The 22,430-nt window shown below is 47.4% G+C and overlaps 1 protein-coding gene across 1 annotated transcript in view; it reads left to right on the forward strand.

Annotated features, from left to right (window-relative positions):
- Positions 1 to 11,202: 11,202 nt before the first annotated feature.
- The window catches only part of KSR2 (kinase suppressor of ras 2), a gene marked incomplete at its 5' end in the record, with an annotated part of 403,988 nt that continues 392,760 nt past the window's right edge, over positions 11,203 to 22,430 (forward strand). The window contains one exon of the mRNA XM_082640816.1: positions 11,203 to 11,382. Within this exon, the coding sequence (XP_082496942.1) occupies positions 11,203 to 11,382 (180 nt within the window). The remainder of the gene's footprint in view (positions 11,383 to 22,430) is intronic.

A 22,430-nucleotide genomic window follows, 5' to 3' on the forward strand; every position in this document is an offset into this window, starting at 1 on the left:
CGCAGACTATGGAACAGGTTTTGTTTTTCCTGCCAGCAGATGCTTTTTTGCACTGTTGAATTGCTCTGGTGGAAGAGAGCTTACAAGCAGGAGCACATGGAAAATGCATGGCCAGGATGTTAGCAGTTGCTTCACAGTTGCACTTTGCAAAGGGGTGATCACTTTGAACAATGCACACACATTCACACGACAAACCATTAAGACTCCGGCCGGGGGAAACAGCGTGTGTTCGTTATCAGATGGCTTCCTTAGGCCGAAGCGCACTGTGGACTGGAGCCCTTCACACCCATTAAACAAACGTGCGGTTAATGTCTCGATTTTATGAGGCGCTTTAGATGTCCTTTTGATAATGAGCAGTGGACTCCCCTCCAGAACAAAATAGATGATTTGCTCGTGTGTTTCCAGCTGAGGAGAGCTTGTGTCTGTAGGGGTAGATATTGAGAACAACAAAAGACATGTTAGTAACAGCTACAGAGATTTTCAACTTGTGTGCCGTTTGCTCTGTGACATCTGAGGCCAAAAAGGGCAATTCTCTAAAAGGCAGCTGTAAAGCGGTCATTCTCAACTTTGGCTGCATATTAGAATTAGCTGGGGAGCTTTAAAAAATCCCAGTGCCCAAGTTGTGCCCCAGACCAAAGAAGTGAGAATCTCTTGGGGGTGGGTAGGACCCAGGCATCAATACTTTAAAGAAGTTTCCTGGGTGATTCCTATGTGCAGCAAAGGTTCTGAATCACTGCTTGACCTTTTCAAAAGTCATATAGCATTTTGGGGGAAATGATAATCCACTGATATCTCATTTACAAGGGGATGAAAATGGAAGTCACCATGTAGCGTGCCTGATTTCCAGACTTTATCATCTGCCTCTTTTCTAATTGTTTTGTGCAAGTATTGGAAAGCCTATGCTTAGGGCCTCCGTGGGCCAGGCAGGTACTGCACAGCAGGGAAGGAGCCCAGGTGAAGGTTGGGGGCAAGGGGACTTGAGGGGACTGGAAGGCCTCAGCCTCAGAAGAAAGCGGCCCCTCCGCCCACCTCCCAACATTGCCAGGGGCAGATGCAGTCTCAGTGGGGCCAGGCTTTCGAATTTTTCCGAATAAATTGCTCATCAGAAACTTTTAATGCGAAATATCCCCTTTTAGACCTGTTTGCCACAAATTCAAATTTTAAAATTCCCTGAAGCCAAATGAAACTCACTGCAGGCCAAATGTGGCCCAGCGGGCTGGCTTTTAGTTCACCTAGTTTATATACCTTTTGGGGATTCTTCTTCTTTTTTTAATTGCAGTAAAATATACTGAACATAAAGGTTACCATTTCAGTCATTTTAAAGTGTACAATTCAGTGGCATTAAGTGCGTTCATGGTGTTGTACAACCATCAGCCCTATCTAGTTCTAGAACCTTTTCATTACCCCAAACAGGAACCCCATACTTTTAGACACTCACTCCCCATTCTCCCCTCCCCCAGCCCCTGGCAACCACGAATCTGCTTTGTGTCTCTCTGGATCTGCCTATTCTGGGTATTCCATGTAAGTGGAATCACACAGATGTGGCCTTTTGTGGCCGGCGTCCTTCCCTCAGCACAGCGTTTCCAAGTTCATCCTTGTTGTAGCATGCGTCAGGGCTCCACTCCTTTTTATGGACGAATAAGATTCCATTGTATGGATAGACCACATTTTGTTTATCTGCTCTTTAGATGATGGATAGTTAGGTGGTTTCCACCTTTTGGCTCTTGTGAATAGTGCTGCTCTGAACATCTGTGTGCAAGTTTTGTTTCAACACAGGGATCAGTCTTCCATAGCAACATATGCTCCCATAGTGCTGATCCCAACTCTGAGCACACTGTAGGTGCTCATGAATTGGGAACTTCACTCTAGGGTGACCAGGTTGTCCCAGTTTGCTTTGGACAGTCACGATTTAGGCACCGAAGGCCCCACATCCCAGGAAACCCCTTAGTCCCTAGTAAATGAGGGTGGTTGGTCTTCCTGTAGAGGCTGCTGAAGCCAAGCAGTAGAGGAGGGACTGACAGGACCTCTCTCACTCACCAGCATGAGCCTTCTCAAGGCCAGGCCAAATGGTTTAGTATTTTGATTGTGACTTTAAAAATCATCATGACAAGTACATGTCTCTTGCAGTTCTCTGTAATCACCATTGATTTCAGGCCTCTGTGCTTTGGCACAAGCCGGTACCTCTGTGTGCACCTGGAGGGTTCCCATTCCTTCTTTTATTTATTTATTAAAAAATTTTTGGGGGGCTTCCCTGGTGGCGCAGTGGTTGGGAGTCCGCCTGCCGATACAGGGGACACGGGTTCGTGACCCGGTCCGGGAAGATCCCACATGCCGTGGAGCGGCTGGGCCTGTGAGCCATGGCCGCTGAGCCTGCGCGTCCGGAGCCTGTGCTCCGCAGTGGGAGAGGCCACAACAGTGAGAGGCCCGCGTATCGCAAAAAAAAAAAAAAAAAAAAAAAAAAAATTTTTTTGCATTGGAGTATAGTTGATTTACAATGTTGTCTTAGTTTCTGGTGGTCAGCAAAGTGGTTCAGTTATACATACCTATATATATATAATATATGTATTCTTTTTCATATTCTTTTCCATTATGGTTTATTACAAGATACTGAATATGCTATACAGTAGGACCTTGTTTTTTATCCATTCCATATATAAGTTTGCATCTGCTAATCCCCATCTCCCAATCCATCCTTCCCCTGTCCCCTCTCCCCGCTGGCAACCGCAAGTCTGTTCTCTATGTCTGTGTGTCTGTTTCTGTTTCGTAGATAAGTTCATTTGTATCATAGTTTAGATTCTACATATAAGTGATATCATATGGTATTTGTCTTTCTCATTCTGACTTACTTCTCTTAGTATGATAATCTCTAAGCCCATCCACATAGCTGCAAATGGCCCATTTCTTCTTTAGTCTCAGCCTCAGAATCTCTACCTCAACAGAGCCTTACCAGAGTCCCTCCCCTTTCCCTCGCAGGGGTCTAAAGGACTCTCCTCCTTTTTTCCCAGAGCATATTATAATTACAGGATTTGTTTGCACGGGTCTCCCCACTAGTCTGTGACTTTCTCAAGGAGGGTGGAATGTTGCTGATGCTTTTGTCTGGCCAAATATATCCTCTCTTCTTCTGATAATAGCATTCCTCTTTCCCTTTGGGGGACTAGCCCTCCCCTAATCTCATACCACGTGGTTTGGGTAGAGTTGATGCCACTTCCTACAACCCAGGCCTGGCCCATCCTCACATTCACCCCCTTGGCCAAGGTGACTGGCTTGGGAGTAGGTGGCCTAAACCAGGTTAGTGCACATTCAATCCTGCAAATTATGTTGAAACTAGCTGGAACTAAGTTGCAATGAGTTAGAACTTCGTTGGAACTAAGGAGAAAGGGACTCTTTTTCTCACGGAGTTGCTAAGCTCTCTGTTACCATCTTTGTCACATCCTGGGGAAAAGCCACCGAAAAACGAAGCCAACACAGAAGAAAGCAGAGCTGAGCGATGGGGAGAGAAAAGGATGGTGCCAGGCCAGAGCAACATTCTTCCCCTTCACCTCCTGGTGACCTGAGTCACTTTTTTTGTCTAAACTGGTTTGTGTTGGGTTTTTGTCCCTTGTAACTAAGAGAAAACTGAAGAATGCACCATCCCTTATTAATCTTTAAATCCTGTGCATGTAGCATTCTCCCAGCACATTGCAGGCACTCAAGAAATGAATGTGTCAATACTTTCCTAAGTACGCCATTGCGATGTTTTTTTTTTTTTTCCAATAATGAAATAATATCGATGCAAGGAGAGTCCGGAGGGGAGGATGTAGAAAAGTTGGAGCCCTCACACTCTGCTCGTGGGAATGTAAAGCGGTGCAACTGCTATGGAAAACAGTGACAGTGTCTCAAAAAGCTAAACGTAGAATTACCATCTATGCTAATTCCGCTCCTGGATATATAGCCAAAGAATCGGAAACCGGTGTTCAAACAAAAACTTGCACACAAATGTCCACAGCAGCACTATTCACAATAGGCAAAAGGTGGAAAAAAAATATCCATCAAAAGATAAGTGGATCGGGCCTCCCTGGTGGCGCAGTGGTTGAGAGTCCGCCTGCCGATGCAGGGGATACGGGTTCGTGCCCCGGTCTGGGAGGATCCCATATGCCGCGGAGCGGCTGGGCCCGTGAGCCATGGCCGCTGAGCCTGTGCGTCCGGAGCCTGTGCTCCGCAACGGGAGAGGCCACAGCAGTGAGAGGCCCGCGTACAGCAAAAAAAAAAAAAAAAAAAAAAAAGATAAGTGGATCCATAAAATGCAGTATATGCACACAATGGAATATTATGCAACCACAGAAAGGAATGAAGTACTGACACATGCAACAGCATGAATGAACCTTGCAAACGTCGTGCAAAGGCAAAGAAGCCAGACACAAAGGGCCACATACCGTACGGTTCCGCTTACGTGGAAGGTCCAGAATACGTAAATCCATAGGAACAGAAAGCAGATTTGTGGTTGCCCAAGGCAGGGAGAGGGGGGGACATGTGGAGTGACTGCTAAACCTGTACGGGATTTCCTTCTGGGGTGAGGAAAACGTTCTGAAACTAGATGGTGGTGATGGTCGCGCAACATTGTGAAGGGACTACACGTCACTAGTGGTGAATTTCATGTTATGCATATTTTTCAACAGTAAAAACAAAAGAATTGGGAACTTCCTCAGGGCTGCTGCAGATGGATGCCATGCAAGTTGTTTCCTTCACAAGGTGCCCAGATCAGAGTAAGTCTGAAATCCAGACCGTGCTCTGCCCTGCAAGCTGTGACCCCTGGTCCCCTTGCAGAGCAGATGCCTTTTTCTGATTCACACAAAGACACCATCTGGGCTAATGCAGAACTCCATAGACGAGGTGGCATGAGAAGTAAGCAAGCTCGGTTGATGGCATCACTTTACTGCAATTTTCAGTACTCCTCGGCTGTGTATCTCTCAGAATCCGGAGAGTGCCACAGTCCGCATCCTTTTCCATCCTGAGGGTGCTGTGTCTGAAAATCCACAGTGCATTGTTCAGTGCTTAATTTGTAAAGCCAGCATAAATCACTGGACTAATCATCCGTCCATTACGATGAGCTCAAATTATCTCACCATCAAGAGAGTGATCTGGTTGTTTTGCTCACATTGGAAAATCAAGAGACAAAGAGGCAAAAGGCCAAAAGAAGAACTCTAGAACAAGTCAGTTTTCTGATGTTAGGAAAAATTCACAAGGTTAAAGATAGGAACTTTCTGCCTGCACTCATCAAAGGTATTTTTTAAAAAGCTATTTATGTTTTGGGGATCAATGAGTTAGAACAGAGCAATGAAGCTCTTGCAGCTATGAAGATTTGGTTGTGTCCTGGGGGCTAGTGTTCTGAGCTGTTTCCCCTCCTTGAAGAAGTCAGTAGGAAAAAAAGAAAAAAACAATGCCCTGGGAAAACAGTACATTGAGCCTCTTTAAGGACAAGTCAATGGTAGTTTTTTTTCAGTTCCAGGGTCATCGACCACCCCTCTACCTTTGAATCTGCTGTTTCCCAATTTGCGTCCCCATTCACAATGCAACTTAGAAAATATTGGGGACAGGTCATTGCTAATACAACAGGATGTGGAATGAGACTCTTCCTGTCAACCCAGGACTACAGCTAAAGCTTCGAAGGGAGGGCAGTGGGTAACGATACTCCATCCTTCCATTAAGAGGCAGCCAGACTGGTCCTCTGACCATCAGTAACCATCAGCCTCCAGCCGACGTAAGACAAGTTCAAGATTTTATCCAGAGGAGGTTTTTCTGACAGGTCTTTGTAGGGGGTTTTCTTCTCCCCTCCCAACCCCCAAGCCAAGAGAGGAGAGTTCAAAGAAGAATCACCCATGAGACTCATGAGACTGGGAGCACCGAGGGGGAGTGGCTGGCATCTCACTGCCCGCTTGAGGCTGCCTGGGGTGAGGAGAGAGGGCAGCAGGGCAAAGGTGCATCCTGTTTCTCATGAGCTAGAGCATATATTAGCCTTGAGTCATCCTGAGAACCTCACCCAGCCTGCCAGGCAAGGGGCCCTCAGATAGAGAATGTAGGGTACTTCCCGGGGTATGAGTGGAAAAGGGGTGTGCGAGAGGTCACAGCATGTGCTTTGAGTCCCCACGTGGTCCCCACGGAGGTCTCCGAAGACACCCCAGTTCACCCCCATGTGAAAGAGCCAGCATGTGAGGGCTCATCAGGATATGGCGGGGGCGGGATCTGACACTCAGGCGAGAACTATACCTGTTCTCGCCTGTTCCACCTGAGGCCCCTTGTCCACTCATTCTTTTGCTCCTGTACACCAGCAAGGGGAGCTGGAGAGGAGGCAGGAAAGGACACGCCTGCCTAGTCTCCACACTGCAGATTCCTGAGCCATCTGTGGTCAGAGCAGAGGGGCGGGGAAGAGGTATCACACGGGATGTGAGAATGAAGTTTAGGTTGGACTAGAATGGCCTTCTAATATTTAAATTTGAGACTGTTCTTATAGTTGAAACTAAAAGCTATGGGATCTAATGAAGTATTGCCAACTTCAGCTCATTCAGTAGCCCAGTAACAATAATTTATTTCCACTATTGAGGAAGCTACTCTGAGACATTCGTTATTCAGAGCTAGAATGCAGTTTCTTTTTATTTATTTATTTATTTATGGCTGAGTTGGGTCTTCGTTGCTGCACGCGGGCTTTCTCTAGTTGTGGTGAGCAGGGGCTACTCTTTGTTGTGATACGCGGGCTTGTCTTGTTGCGGAGCACAGGCTCTAGTCTCACAGGCTTCAGTAGTTGTGGCACGCAGGCTCAGTAGTTGTGGCTCGTGGGCTGTAGGGTGCAGGCTCAGTAGTTGTGGCGCATGGGCTTAGTTGCTCCGCGGCATGTGGGATCTTCCCGGACAAGGGCTTGAACCCCTGTCCCCTGCATTGGCAGGCAGTTTCTTAACTGCACCACTAGGGAAGCCCTAGAATGCAGTTTCTGAGATGAAATACAATTCTCATCAGTTAACTCCCAGGCAGGGAGCTGCTTCTGGGGGACAGAGAAACCACAGAACTTTTGGCAGTCTTCTAGGGCTGGAGAGACAAAACCAGGGACTTGAAAGGCTAATATCCCAGAGAGAAGGAGTGGGGGGACAGAAAAGTAAGCTTGATAGATGGCAGTATCCCCCTTAAGACATTTGGCAGATTCTGAAACTGTGCAGGCCAAGAAGCTAAGAAACCAAGCAAAAAGTTCCTGAAAAACAGAGCAGAGGAACTTCCCTGGTTGTCCAGTGGTTAAGACTCCGTGCTTCCAATGCAGGGGGCAGGGGTTCAATCCCTGGTTGAGAAAGTTCTGCCTGCTGCACAGTGCGGCCAAACAAACAAACAAACAAAAACAGAGCAGAGTTTCCAGCAGTCTTGCCATTAGAACTCAGGACTGGTGGGAGAGGCCTCGGTGAACACCTAAACTTCTCAGTTGGAAATCCTGAAAGGCAAGGCCTTAGAAGTGAAGGCCAGAGTTAAATGGTGTCTTATCAAAACTGCAACCCAGCCTCCATCCAGCTCAGCCTCTGATTGGATTAAGATGGTCAGTCCTCGTGCCATCTGTCTTGCAGAGAAAGGGTGAGCCCTCTCCAGAGTTAGATAACATCACCTGGAGACTCTAGATATTTTTTTCATGCACAGACATTGTATGGCATTCAACAAAAATTACAAGGCCTGCCAAGAGACAGGACCAAATCACTGAAAACAAAGAGAAAAATAGTCAGTAGAAATAGACCCCACAGGTGACCGAGGCATTGGAATTAGACAGGGGCTTTAAAATAACCATAATTAATATGTTCAAGAAAAACAAAGCAGAAGATGGAGAAAATGGATGAAAAGAGAATTTTACCAGAGAATTGGAATCCATAAACTTCATAGTCCGAAAGATTGAGAGCATAGAGAACACACTTGAGCTCCTCATCAACAGGGGGATTTTGAAAATGCTGGTTCAGCTCTATACAAGCCATGAAACCCTACAACCCACAGTCTGAGAAAAAGTTTGCCATCATGGGTTGTCATTCTCTCTACTTTTTTTTTTTTTTTTTTTTTTTTTGCGGTACACGGGCCTCTCACTGTTGTGTCCTCTCCCGCTGCGGAGCGCAGGCTCCGGATGCGCAGGCCCAGTGTCCATGGCTCACGGGCCCAGCTGCTCCGCGGCACGTGGGATCCTCCTGGACCGGGGCACGAACCCGCATCCCCTAGCATCGGTAGGCGGACTCTCAACCACTGCGCCACCAGGGAAGCCCTCTCTCTACTTCTTAAGTGGCTTCCTTTAAGAAACACATATTGTACCCTGAACTCTTGAGTCTCCTCTGCCCCATAAGCCCAATCCCTGGAATGGAGCTCTGTTAAAGAGGTGCCTTTTGCTAATTATCCTAAATACATCCTTTGGGCAATGTGTGATGGGAGTACTATTAGTTAAGATGGTCAGGGAGATGAAGCCTATTTGAGTTGACACTAGTGACAGGAGCCAACCAGGAGAGGATTAGGGGGAAATTTGACCCGGGCAGAGGGGACATAGAGTACATAGACCTCTGAGGCAAGACTGTGTTTGGCGATTTAACCTGGGGATAACAAACTTTTCTGTAAAGGGCTAGATAGTAAATATTTTAGCTGTTCCAAGTCATACAGTGTCTGCTGCAACTAAATTCTGCTGCTATAATGCAAAGGTACAGACACATAATAAATAAATGGGTGGTAGTGTCCCAATAAAACTTTATTTATGAACACTGAAATTAGAATTCCTTGTTAATTTTCACGTCACAAAATATCCTTTTGATTTTTTCCCCAACCATTTAAAAACGTAAAATCCATTCTTTTTTAAAATTTTTATTGTAGTATAGTTAATTTACAATGTTGTGTTAGTTTCTACTGTACAGCAAAGTGAATCAGTTATACATATACATATATGCACTTTTTTAGATTCTTTTCCCATATAGGTCATTTCAGAATATTGAGTAGAGTTCCCTGTGCTATACAGTAGGTCCTTATTAGTTATCTGTTTTACATATAGTAGTGTGTATATGTCAACTACAATCTTCCAATTTTTCTCTCCCCTCCCTTTCCCCTTTGGTAACCATAAGTTTGTTTTCTACATCTATGACTCTATTTCTGTTTTGTAAATAAGTTCATTTGTACCATTTTTTTAGATTCCACATGTAAGTGATATCATATGATCTTTGTCTTTGTCTGACTTCCTTCACTCAGTATGACAATCTCTAGGTCCATCCATGTTGCTGCAAATGGCACTATTTCATTTTTCATGGTTGAGTAATATTCCATTGTATACATGTACCACATCTTCTCTATCCATTCCTCTGTCGATGGGCATTTAGGTTGCTTCCATGTCCTGGCTATTGTAAACAGTGCTGCAGTGAACATTGGAGTGCATGTGTCTTTTCGAATTATGGTTTTCTCCGGATATATGCCCAGGAGTGGGATTGCTGGATCATATGGTAGCTCTATTTTTAGCTCTTTCCGCAACCTCCATGCTGTTCTCCACAGCGGCTGCACCAATTTACATGCCCAGCAACAGTGCAGGAGGCTCCCTTTTCTCCGCACCTTCTCCAGCAGTTGTTTGTAGCGTAAAATCCATTCTTAACTCTGGGACCGTAATTTGCTGATATAAGGGGGGTTTGGTAGACTGGGATCAGACCATGCAGGACATGTAGGACATGGTAACAATCAGATTGAAGCAAAGCCCCTTTCACTCTCCAAATGTAAAGCCACCCCTCAGGGCAATTGCAGGCCGGGGTGACAGTTCTGGGAGGCAGCTTCCTACAGCTCATGGGAGATCAATCACCAGGTTTGTTTCATTTTCCCCCAGTATCAAGAGACGACAAGCAAAAAGGCAGAAGCGCGCGCACACGCGCACACACACACACACACACAGACATACACACACAGAGCTAGAAAGCCAGAGAGGACGTGCCCAGGTTCACGCTGACGTTTCTCCAGCATGCACTACGGGGTTTAAAGTTGGACGCACACCTGCTCCCTGCGGGAGTGCACCTGCTGAGCCGCGCTCCGGCCTCGTCTCGCGAGAGCGGTGCCGTAGTAGTGGCCCCCACCCCCACCCGGCCACCAAATCCCTCTCCCCGCCCCCTCGGCCCAGCCTCCGCGCTGTAGCACAGTCTCTGCCATCTCCACCGCCCCCGGGAGCAGCCTCGGCCCGCCGAGCGCGCTTCCCCCGAGCCCCCGCCCGCCGACTGCTCGCTCGCACGCCCGCCCGGTAGTAATTTCACTTTGCCACGCGAGCTCCGCATCCCCTAGAAATCCCGCCCCCCGCTCCCCCTGCCGCCGCCGGGAGTCGTCCCTTTTCCCGGCCAGGTGCGCGAGCCTGCGCGCTCCTCCTCCGCCTCCTTCGGCGGGTCCCTGGCGAGCCGGGGCCGGGGCCCGGCGGGGGCGGATGCGCGCACCGCGCCTCTCCACCAACCCGCTCCCCTGCAGGTCCCTTGCTCTCCATCCCTCGCCGGCGCTCCCTTGCCCCCCCCGCCACCTTGATTGACAGGCAAGATGTCGGAGTGGAGCGAGGCAGGAGCGAATGCAGCAGCCGTCACCCCCGGAGCCCGGCGGCGGCAGCAGCAGCAGCGCGACGACGAGCCAGCAACCAGCCGCAGTCGCCGCCGCAGCCGCGGGAGCAATGCAGACGGCATCTTGAGAACGCGCTAAAGCACCACAAACGGTGGACAATGCCGTGTCACTGCAACTGGGAGGGGGGCAAACCAGATTTTTTTTGACATAAAAGCCAGCCAGCCAAAAATATATAATTTTGTCCTTCACGGAGCCGGTGTGTAAAGAGTGAGCGCTATTTTCCTTCTCCCCCTCCTCCTCTCCCTCCTCCTCCTCCTCTTTTTCCTCCTCCTCCTCCCTAAGTGTACAGACAGCATCACATCACCTGGTTTGCTTCTGAGAAACAGCATCTCTCCTTTTCAGGGACCAGAGACTCAGAGGAGACGTTCTAATGAAGTCTGCTTGATACCCCAAAATAAAATAATAAATTTTGGCTCTTGTCCCCTCCTCCCACCCCCACCCCCTCAACCCTGTGTGAGATGTTGGGTTTCTTCTTCATGAGACATTGTTGAGAAGTCGCAGTGGTTGGAGAGGCGTAGGGGGCAGACTACCTCTACTCCCCCCACACCCCCCTTTTTTCTCTCTGGGAGGAGGAGGAGGGGAAGGGGGCTTGCAGAGCAAGCGATGGATGAGGAAAACATGACGAAAAGCGAGGAGCAGCAGCCTCTGAGTTTGCAAAAAGCCTTACAGCAGTGCGAGTTGGTCCAAAACATGATAGACCTGAGCATCTCCAACCTGGAAGGGCTTAGGACCAAATGTGCTACTTCCAACGACCTCACACAAAAAGAAATCCGGACCCTGGAGGTAGGTGTTGCCTATGGAAAGAAAGCCATCCTTCCTTCCCTCCCCCTTCTCCCCCACCATCCCCTTTCCCTTGATTCTGTTTGTTGGGGGTGGGGTGGGCGGGTGGGAGGGTAGCAAGGTGGGCACGATTTGGTCTCCTGTGATTTATCTTGCAAAGCCTGCACTGGGTGTCCCTTTACTGTACTGCTGGCGTCGGCGCTTGGCTGGGTGGTGGGAGGAGTAGTAGTAACTGTTATTCTTTATTATTATTCTTGCGGTTGTGGTTATCATTCGCTTCCTCTTTGAGGAGTGAGTTCTCCCTTTTTTCCGCTTGTGAATTTGTTTATATGCCACGGGGGCTTGCTTGTGTGCTGGGTAAGACATTAAGGCGCTGCAGAGAACCCACGTGACCTTGCGCATTCTGCAGGTGGTCAAAAGGTGCTTTTTGCTCGCAGAATGGGGCTGCCTGTAAAGATAGACCTCTTCTTTTTCGGTCTCCTTCCCAGCCCCCCTTTTGCTCCTTGGATTTGGTTTGTTTGTTTGCTTGTTTGTGTTCAGTAATATACATGTCAGGAGGCAAGATGCATGAGAAAGAATTCCCCATTGAGCTACCCATTTCCAATCAAATCATTTTGATGCAGGGAGCTGTTGCAGGCCTGAAACGTGTTTAAAAAAAAAAAAAAAAAAAAAAAAACTAAAACAACCCTGGATCAGCATACACAGGTGGTGTGGGAAAATACTCTGAATCTTGGTGGGACCGTGCAAAAAGGGGTCAGCAGTTTTATCTTTGGCGTGTTGTAACATTCTCTCCAACAGAACTTGAGGGGGAGTTTGAAGCAATTTCGTGGGGGGATGGGGGGGTGGATGCAAAGTTACTCAGAAAGAAGATGGCAGAAATTATTTCTTCCGAAGGCCATCTGGTCAAAGGAAGAAGGTTTCAAGAGCTTTAGAAAATGCCTGGCGTCCACGTAATCATTGAGCATCCACGTTGTTCGAAACATCTCTAGGGTTCGACTCACATCCCTCCCTCCAACCGGCCCTGTGCTATGCATGGCTTGATTAAATTTGGGAACTCCCATTAGCTGGCACTTGCTGAGGGTGGTGGCCATGGGGCTGGGAGGAAAGGAAGGTGGTTCTCCCTGTGGTGGGGCGGGCGTGTGCAGAGCTGGGATGGCCACTAGTTTCCAGCCCGTGTGTTTCCAAGGCCTGAACTCTTTCATCCCTACTGAACCTTTTAGCCCTTGTGCCCCCATTCTAGGCTGGATGAGCATCTATCTCTGGTTCACTTTCAAGTCTTCCTTTTTCCTCCGTGGTTTTAAATTTGGCAGCATGTCAGCAGGCAGGAAGGTCACCAGTTTGAAAGTGGAGTTTGTGTGTGTGTGTGTGTGTGTGTGTATTGAGTGTGCTATTTGCTCCCCTAGAACGCATCTCTGTGTGCACCTGTCATCTGGGAAAATGATTGTCAGAAATGAAATAACGTAAGTATCAAGGGGTAGCAGAGGCGTGGGAATTCTTTGGGGAGGCGCAGGTATTTTCTTTCTCGGAGCTTTGGAGAGCCGTGTAGGCTAGGACTCCGCTGATGGAAGAAAAAGTGTGGGATGCCCTGGCCCAGCCTTCTGTCTCTGTCTGAGCAGTGCCCAAGAGAAGATTCTGTTCAGACTTGCGTGTTGTAAATACATAACCCAAAAGGGCCACCGGAGGTCTCTTCTGTTCCTCTGAGTCAGGAGTCCCAAATGCTAGTTTGTGTATTACTATGTAAGTTTCTCCAGTTTTTTTTTCCTCTTTCCAGCGTGCTCCATCCTCTGAGAGCTCCCTGGATCATGGTGATTGTTGCAGTGGGCCATGGATTCCATTGCTGCTTTTCTGCGTAGTGGTTTTCTTTTTAAACTGGGGGATGTGGTCATTGGTATGGTGGGAAGTGACAGTTACTGGGAATGCATCTGTTGTTAGTTTCCTAATCCCAGTATGCCACAGAGTGTGCCCACGACTTTATCCATATTGCCCAAGAAAGGATCTTGAGCAATTATGTCAGTTTAGGCTTCCTAGGTCTAGGGTGGGGCCTCTGGGGAGGAGCTGATGCCTTAGGGTCCAGCCAAGTCCTGCCAAACCTCACATAGGTTTTGGATCCACAGTTGTTGTTTTTAAATCCCAGCAGTTGTCAAACTTTATATATCAGAACCACCTGAGGGAGCTTATTAAAAATGCAGATTCTCAGCCTCTAATCCCAGAGATTCTAATTCAGTTGGGATTGGAGGGGGCCTAGGGATCTGCATTTAGTAAACGGTCCAGGTGTTTCTGATGCATGTTTTCATATTGACACTTCGAGAAAGACTAATCTAATAGGAGATAGAGACCATATTTCAGCTATTCAATGATGACATCTCCCTGCTCACAAACACTAAAGAAAGTAGTAAATTGAACAGACCATCCCTGAAAACCTTGCCTCTACCCCTGTGGAAACAAAAAGCATCTGACATGGACTTAGTCTCCAAGAAGCGTACTTTCATGATGAGGGAGACAAGGCTAATAATGTGTATGTGGGATAATGATAAAGTCCAAACAGTAATATGGGAGACAGCGTGTGGGTCCGTTAGGAATGTGTTCAGCTGCATGAAATGGAAAATCCACCCAGCGTGGTTAAGCAATTAATGGTTTAGTTTTCTCAAGTAGCAAGACGTCTGGAGGTATGTAGCTGCTTGAGTTGGCTCAGTGAGTTAATGACATTGGGGCTGATGTCTTTGTGAATTCTCATGGCCTCTTCCTTATGGCCACAAGATGGCCCCTGAAGCTTTAGCCATCACACCCAGGTTCAAGGTAGGGAAGAGGGGGACCAGGTGAATAGGAAGGAATAAAGGCTTCATATCTTTGTTTGGTTTCCACAGGACACCTCTGCCTTACTACCCCTAAGGTGATGTTTCATTATGTCTTCTTTGCCAGAACTGGGTCAGATCACTTGTCCGAGCTGCAAGGCAGTGGGGATACCATCGTGACTGGTTTAGATAGTTGCAGTCCATTTCCTGGTTTGACCTGTTGCTGCTCCATACAAAATCAGGGTTGTGCTAGCATGGAAGAAGGCATGCAGGGACATTGGGTGGACAGCCAGCAATGCTGGCCACAGTACGTTACCAGGAGGTACTTTGGCAGAGAAGAAAGGTCATGAGTTTTGGAGTTGGACCGATGTAGTTTGGCATTCTAGCTTTCCTACTTACTTTATCTTGGCCTAGTGATTTAAATTTTCTGACCCATGGTTTCATTTTTGGCAAAATGGCAGTGAAGGAATAACATTACCTACCTCAGAGGTGGTGGTAAGGATGAAAAGAGGTGAGATTTTCAAGGGTCTAATGCTATCTGTAGCCCAGCGCCTGCAGGTGCTAAATAAATGATAGCTTCTTTGATGGTGATGATTAGCATTACATGGTGTAGAGTAGATGATACAGAAGGGAACAGCTCAGACTGGAGGGAGAGAAGAAGGAGCTTGAGCAGCATTTCCAAAGTATGTTCTGTGGAACCCTAGCATTATCATTCTTTCAACAAATACTGAAATCCTGGCACTGTACTAGATGCTGGTGGTCAACAAGTATTCTGAAGACAAAATACATCCCATGGTTAACACATTTGGGAAAGGTTGAGGTAAGCAAAAGAGATAGGTATCTTGACTGCAGGACTTCTCAGAGCCTTTAATGTGCTGTATTTGTACATTGTGACTCCAAGAGAGGGTAGCGTCTGCGGTGTTTCCATTTTCTAGAGACATCTCTTGGGCTTGATGTTCCATAGAATGCACCCAGGGAAACATGTGACGAAGTGGTTAGGGAAGCATCCTTGACTGGGGAGCTGGGGACCCTGAATGGAGTGAGGTATGGGGAGTGTTTAAATTGCAGCAGGTTGGGGGAGCTCTCTGGGCCAGAACAGCAAACCGGATGGAGGCATTCTCCTGCCTTCAAGGGGCAGCTTACAGGCCGGCTGGCCCAGAATGGAGAGTACCTGGTAGAGTGTCATAGGAAACGAATTCAGGTTACAAACTCCTGGGGTGTAACTCAGGATCGGGAAGTCAGACAAACAGTTTCATCCCTTTGAGAGGGGAGATAGAAATCTTCAAAGGTTTTGGAGTGAGTACAATTAAAAAATTGTTTAAAGGTTAGTCTGATGGCAGCCTGCAGCAGGGACCAGCAAACTTTTTCTGTAACGGGACAGATAGTAAATCGTTGAGGCTTTGTAGGCCATGTGGTTTCCATCACAACCACTCAGCTCTGCTGTTGTAGCCTGACGCAGCCACGGACAACCCAGAAATAAACGTTTTCTAATAAAACTTCATTTAGGGTCCCTGAAATTTGAATTTGATTTAATTTTCATATGTCACGAAATAGTATTTTCCTTCTAATTTGTTTTTTACATTTAAAAATGTAAAAACTATTCTTAGGTTTCGGGCCTTAAAAAAACAGGTGGTGGGTCAGACTTGGCCCGTGGGCTGTAGTTTGCTGATCCCTGATTTATAGGGTGAGAAATGAACCTGGAGGCACAGAGGCCATCTGAAAGGTGAGTGAGTGGTACTAGGGCTGGTGGGCACTGGCCACGTGCAGCTGGTACTGAGTTGGGTTCTATTTCGGTTAAATTACAAGTGGAGGTGAATATCAGGGATTGGGTCGGGGGATGGCTAAGTAACAGAATCTCCTATACAGCGAGGGTGTTCTAGCCATCACATATCTATTATTTGTTCTTTATCTGTTCCATCTCAATTACTGATTATGGTTTGAGAGACCATACCTAGACTTAATTAAGTTTGGGAAACTGGACCTCAGACAATAACGCATTATTTTCAATGATGCTGTGGGTTGGGATTGGCTGGGCAGTTCTTCGGCTGGTCTTGCAGACCAGTAGTTGTGGTCATCTGGCAGCTCCACTGAGGCTGAATGGTCCAAGATGGCCCTATTCATGTGGCTGGCGGTCGGCTAGTGATTGGCTCAGGCACCTCAGTTCTCTTCTACATAGCCTCTCCAGCAGGACAGCCCAGATTTCTTTCTTTGTTTCTTCCTTCCTTCCTTTCTTTCTTTTCTCCCTTCCTTCCTTTCTCTCTCTTTTCTTCCTCCCTCCTTCCCTCCCTCCCGCCTTCCTCTTTTCTTTTTCTTTCTTTCTTTTTCTTTCGTTTTTTCTTTCTCTCTCTTTCTTTCTTTCTTTTTCTTTCTTTCTTTCATTTTCTTTTTCTTTCTCTTTCTCTCTCTCTCTTTCTTTCTTTTTCTTTCTTTCATTTTCTTTTTCTTTTTCTTTCTCTCTCTTTCTCTCTCTCTCTTTCTTTCTTTCTTTCTCCCTCTCTTTCTCTCTTTCTTTTCTCCCTTCCTTCCTTCCTTTCTCTTTCTCTCTCCCTTCCTTCCTTCCTCTCTCCCTCCCTTTCCCTCCCTCCTTCCCTCCCTCCCTTCCTTCCTTCCTTTCTTCCTTTCTCTCTCTTTCTCCTCTCTCTGCCTCTTTCTTTCTTTCATTGAACTACAGTTTATTTACAGTGTCCAGATTTCTTACATGGTGGCAGCGGCAGTGTTCCAAGAAGGCAAGCTCCAGTTCATAGCCTGTCTTAAGCCTCTGCTTCTGTAACTTTTGCTAATGTCCCACTGGCGAAAGCAAATTATGTGGTTGAGCCCATCGTCAGTGTGGGACTTAGTATCCAAGGGTATGGATTCCAGCAGGTGTGGTTCATTGGGGGCCAGTGAACAATCTAATATAACTGAATCACAGCTATGGAAAAAATCCAAAATAAAACCAAAAGAGCATGGGAAAGAGAGGAAGGGGCATGGGATGATGAGCAAAGGCCCCCTTGGGGAGGTTTTACTGACTTGAGGAAGCAATCCATGAAATATCCGGGGAATGCGCAAGTCAGAGGGAACAGCAGGTGCAAAGTTCTTGGGTGGGACGACGTTCTACATGTTTTGAGAGCAGCAAGAAGACCACTGTTTGGCGCAGGGTGAGCGGGGAAGGGGTGAGGGGCACGAGCGGGAGGCAGACTCAGGGCCCCAGTCACAGACGGCTTGGCTCAGATACTTGCACTTTGTTCTAACTATGCAAAGGGCGGGGGACTGACTAATGTAAAAGCTCCTTTTGATTGCTGCAGGGACAGTAGACTCTAGGGGAGAAGAACGGGAGCACGGAGACAAATTGGGAGGTTACTATGGGAGTCAAAGCCAGGAATGACTGCTTTTTTTTTTTTTTTTTTTTTTTTTTTTTTGCGGTACGCGGGCCTCTCACTGTTGTGGCCTCTCCCGTTGTGGAGCACAGGCTCCGGACGCGCAGGCTCAGCGGCCATGGCTCACGGGCCCAGCCGTTCCGCGGCATGTGGGATCTTCCCGGACCGGGGCACGAACCCGTGTCCCCTGCATCGGCAGGCGGACTCTCAACCACTGCGCTACCACGGAAGCCCGGAATGACTGCTTTTGATGCAAGTGACGGTGGGGAGATGGAGCAAGTGGCCGGTCATAGACGGTCACGTGCATGGGAGGTGCGCGTGAATCGGATGTCGGGGGTGAAGGAAAATAAAGAACCGAGGATTATTCCTACGTGTTTGGCCGAAGAACTAAGTGAATGGCGGTGTCATTATCTGAAGTGTGAAGACCGGGGGTGGATTAGGTTGGGCTTGACAATGAAGTCCTGTTTAGACATTTACGTTTGTGAAGTAGACAGTTGGGTATGTGAGCCTGGAGATTTGATGAAGGCTAGAGATACGAGGTTCACTTAACATGTCAGGAACATCTTTTCATCTTATTAAATAGTATTTTTAATGGCTGCATAGTGTTACATGGCTGTTGCATAATTTATCTAACTTATATAATTCTGTCAGATGTGTATGTTTATCATGTTCCATTATTATAAATAATACTGTAGTAGACATCCTTGTGGCTTGTAGTCATCACTGTCTTCGATTCCTAGAAGTGAAATATTGCTGGATCCAAGGATATGCAAAGTTTCCAGACTTTTGATAGGTTTTGCCAAATTACCTTTCACCCACCGTGTGGGAAAGGGCCCGTTTTTCCCTATCCTCAGTCTGGATTTATGTTTTGTTTTATTTTTTGGTTGCCTGTGGTTTGATGACCAAGAGCTCTGGGTTAAGGAGGCAGTTGTCTTAGGCCCAAATCTCGTCTTTCCTGTTTGCACTTGGGAAGGACCTGGGAACCTGCGTTGGTGAGAGCAGCACATGGTTTTCCATGCACAGCACCCAGCCTGCAGCGACCCAGCCTCTGCCTTGTTCTCATAGAGGCATGGGTGGGATGTGGTCTCAAACTTCTGAGTCAGCGGCCAGAGTTATTTCTGAAGGGTTCGCTGCCCCCTCTGGGGTTTTAGGGTGGGCTCTACTAGGGAGCTCTTAGCCTTCTTCCAACGGGCAGGAAACTGAGGACTCTTCCTCCTCTCCCTGAGGACGGGTCATTTTCTGGGCTCCCCTCTCCACCCGCCTCGCCGGGCTCCACCTTTTGGGACCTCCCTTCCCCCTTGCTGCTCTGGAGCTGGGGAATGGAAGGTGTTCCGAAGCTGAGGAAGCCGATGGTGGAGGGGGGACATGGCAACTGGGAGGGAGGCTGGAGAAGCTGAAGGGTGGGGAGGGAGAAGGGACAACAGTGGGAGAAAAGCCAGAGCGTAGCGTCATTTTCTTGGGCAGGGTTTCTATGACCCTTGGAATGTCTCTCCAGTGGGGGGTGACCGTAACTGTAGTTGTTCCTGTTTTATAAGCCAGTGGACTGAGGTTTAGAGTCACTGATCTGACCCAGACTGCAAAGTCAGGCAGCCACGGGTCTTGGAAGAGGTTGACTGCTCCTCCCCGGAGTCCCCAGAGGTGGCCTGGCCTGGAAGAAAAGAAAGCAAAGATGAGAGCAAATAGAGGCGAAGGAGGAAACATAGGTGATAAGGGCAGTGTGATCAGAGGTGAGAGCTGTGGGATTAATGAGAATCTTAGTGATGGAATACTCTGTCACTCATGTGCCCTCATTGGTGACCGCGCCAGGTGATGATTGAAGAGAAATACAGAACTGATGGAGACAAAGTAGGGCATCTACAGAGACAAGGAAAGATGAGAAAAAGAGAGGGAGACATTTTATTTTTTTTATTATTATTTTAAAGAAAGCCTAATTTATTTAATTTTGGCTGTGTCGGTTCTTAGTTGCAGCATGCACGTGGGATCTAGTTCCCCGATCAGGGATCAAACCCGGGCCCCTTGCACTGGGAGCGTGGAGACTTACCCACTGGACCACCAGCCAGGGAAGTCCCCAGAGGGAGGCATTTCAGACCTCAGAGGTCCAGTATGCCAGCCACTTGCCACACTGACTATTAATCAGTTGAAATGTGGCGAGCTCTATTTGAACTGTGCTATTATTATAAAATACCCGCCAGATCCCAAACTCTTTTTTTTTTTTTTCTTTTTCTTTTTTTTTTTTTTTGCGGTATGCGGGCCTCTCACTGTTGTGGCCTCTCCCGTTGCGGAGCACAGGCTCCGGATGCGCAGGCCCAGCGGCCATGGCTCACGGGCCCAGCCGCTCCGCGGCATATGGGATCCTCCCAGACCGGGGCACGAACCCGTATCCCCTGCATCAGCAGGCGGACTCTCAACCACTGCGCCACCAGGGAGGCCCCAGATCCCAAACTCTTAGAATGAAGAATAGAATGCAAAATATCTCATTGGTATTCTTTTACATTGACAACATGTTGAAATGATGCTATTTTAGATATATTGGGTTAAATAAACTATGTTAAAATTGATTTCACCTGTATCTTATTTTTTCCCTGAGGCTATTAGAACATTTTAAATGACACAGGCAGCTCACTGTATATTTCACTTGGTCAGCGCTGCTCCTGAGCATCGAGGTGATTTCTGTGTTTTGCCATAATGGAAATCTTGTTCTTGATAAAGACTGAAAGCATGGGCCCCCTGGAGTTTCTAGGCAGCCATCGATTAAAGCTGTGGATGCGTTCCAAAGATGGATGCCTTCGATTTCCCTGGACCAGGAGAAAAATGAGATGAAGACTCAGAAATAATAACATAATTGAGTCCCTGGAAATTTGGGGGTGGGTGCTCAAAGCAGTAGAGCCAAGTAGTTGGGAGGGTGTGGACTACACAGTAAGACTGCTTGGATCCCAGTCTGAATTCAGGATCTACTAGCTAAGTAACCCTGGGCAAGTGAGCTCTCCTTCCTGAGCCTCAGTTTCCTTGCTTATAAAATTGGGACAGTGTTTTACATGGGGTTGTTACGGTGATTCAATGGAATCATGCGTTAAAAAGCCGAGCAAAGTGCCCGGCACATAGCAAATGCTTAATAATTGTTCGCTTTGGCGGTTTTGATGATCATACTCTCTGTAGCTTGTCATAGGGAGGTTAGGGTGCTTCAGCCCTGAGTGGTGGGTGGGGTGTTTCAGCCATCCAGGGAGGTACCAGTTCATTTATTCGGTCATTGTTAACTGAGCCCCCAGTGTGTGAGAAGCAGGGAGAAGGCGAAGCCCATGGAGGCCTTCTATGGGATAATGGCACACCTGCTGGGCTGCAGGTGACATAAGCGAACAAGATTCTCATACCAGGTCTGCATCTTCGAACTGCTCACAGATGACTCACTTCCCATCAGTGCCTGGCTGGCTTTAGTCTTTAAACCATTTGCTTGTCATAGACTCCAAGTTGGATAACAAAATGCCAGTTATGGGGTTGGGCCTTACAACTCCTGAACTTGTCTCAAGCTTGTGCGGTAAAGAGAAAACTCAGAAGCTGTGATATCCAAGTGCTTCAGAGGACCCTAAGAGGCTGTGTAGGACCCCCTCCTGCCCAGTGTCCAGCTTTGGCTTTGTGATTTGGGGGGAGCGCTACTTCACAAAGCAGCCTTTTAAAAAATGCATTTTTTGGGCTTCCCTGGTGGCGCAGTGGTTGAGAGTCTGCCTGCCGATGCAGGGGACATGGGTTTGTGCCCCGGTCCGGGAAGATCCCACATGCCGCTGGGCCCGTGAGCCATGGCCGCTGAGCCTGCGCTCCACAACGGGAGAGGCCACAACAGTGAGAGGCCCACGTACCACAAAATAAATAAATAAATAAATAAATAAATAAATAAATAATGTATTTTTTTTGGTGGTAAAATATATATAACATGAAATTTACCGTTTTAACTATTATTTTTAAATGAGCAATTCAGTGGCATTAAGGACATTCATGGTGTTGTGCCACCATCATCACTATCCATCTGCAGAACTTTTTCATCACCCCAAATAGAAATTCTGTACCCATTAAACAATATCTCCCCCTGCCCCCAGCCACAGGGTTACCTCTATTCTATCTTCTGTCTCTATGAATCTGACTATTCTAGGTACCGCCTCATGTAAGTTGAATCGCACACTATGTGTCTTTTGTGTCTGGCTTCTTTCGTGTAGCACAATGTTTCTGAGGTTCATCGATGTTATACCATGTATCAGTGTTTCATTCCTTTTTATGGCTGAATAATATTCCATTGTATTGATAGACCATGTTTTGTTTATCCATCCTGTGTTGATAGACACTTGAGTTGTTTTCATCTTTTTTTTTTTTTTTTTTTTTTTTTGCGGTACGCGGGCCTCTCACTGTTGTGGCCTCTTCCGTTGCGGAGCACAGGCTCTGGACGCACAGGCTCCGGACGTGCAGGCTCAGCGGCCGTGGCTCACGGGCCCAGCCGCTCCGCGGCACGTGGGATCCTCCCGGACCGGGACACAAACCCGTGTCCCCTGCATCAGCAGGCAGACTCTCAACCACTGTGCCACCAGGGAAGGCCCCTGTTTTCATCTTTTGACTACTGCGAATAATGCTGCTATGAACATTATTGTACAAGTATCTGTTTGAGTCCCTGCTTTGAATTCTTTGGGGTTATGTATCTAGGAGTGGAATTGCTGGGTCCTATGGTAATTCTGTACTTAATTTTTTGAGAAACCTTCATACTGTTTTCCACAGTGGCTACACCATTTTATATTTCCACCAGCAATGTGCAAGGTTTCCAATTTCTCTACATCCTTGGCAATACCTACTATTTTCTGGTTTTTTGACTATAGCCATCCTAGTGGGTATGAAGTGGTATCTCATTGTGGTTTTGATTCACATT

The sequence above is a fragment of the Mesoplodon mirus genome (genome assembly GCF_964341445.2).
Source record: "Mesoplodon mirus genome assembly, chromosome: 13".
NCBI lineage: Eukaryota > Metazoa > Chordata > Mammalia > Artiodactyla > Ziphiidae > Mesoplodon > Mesoplodon mirus.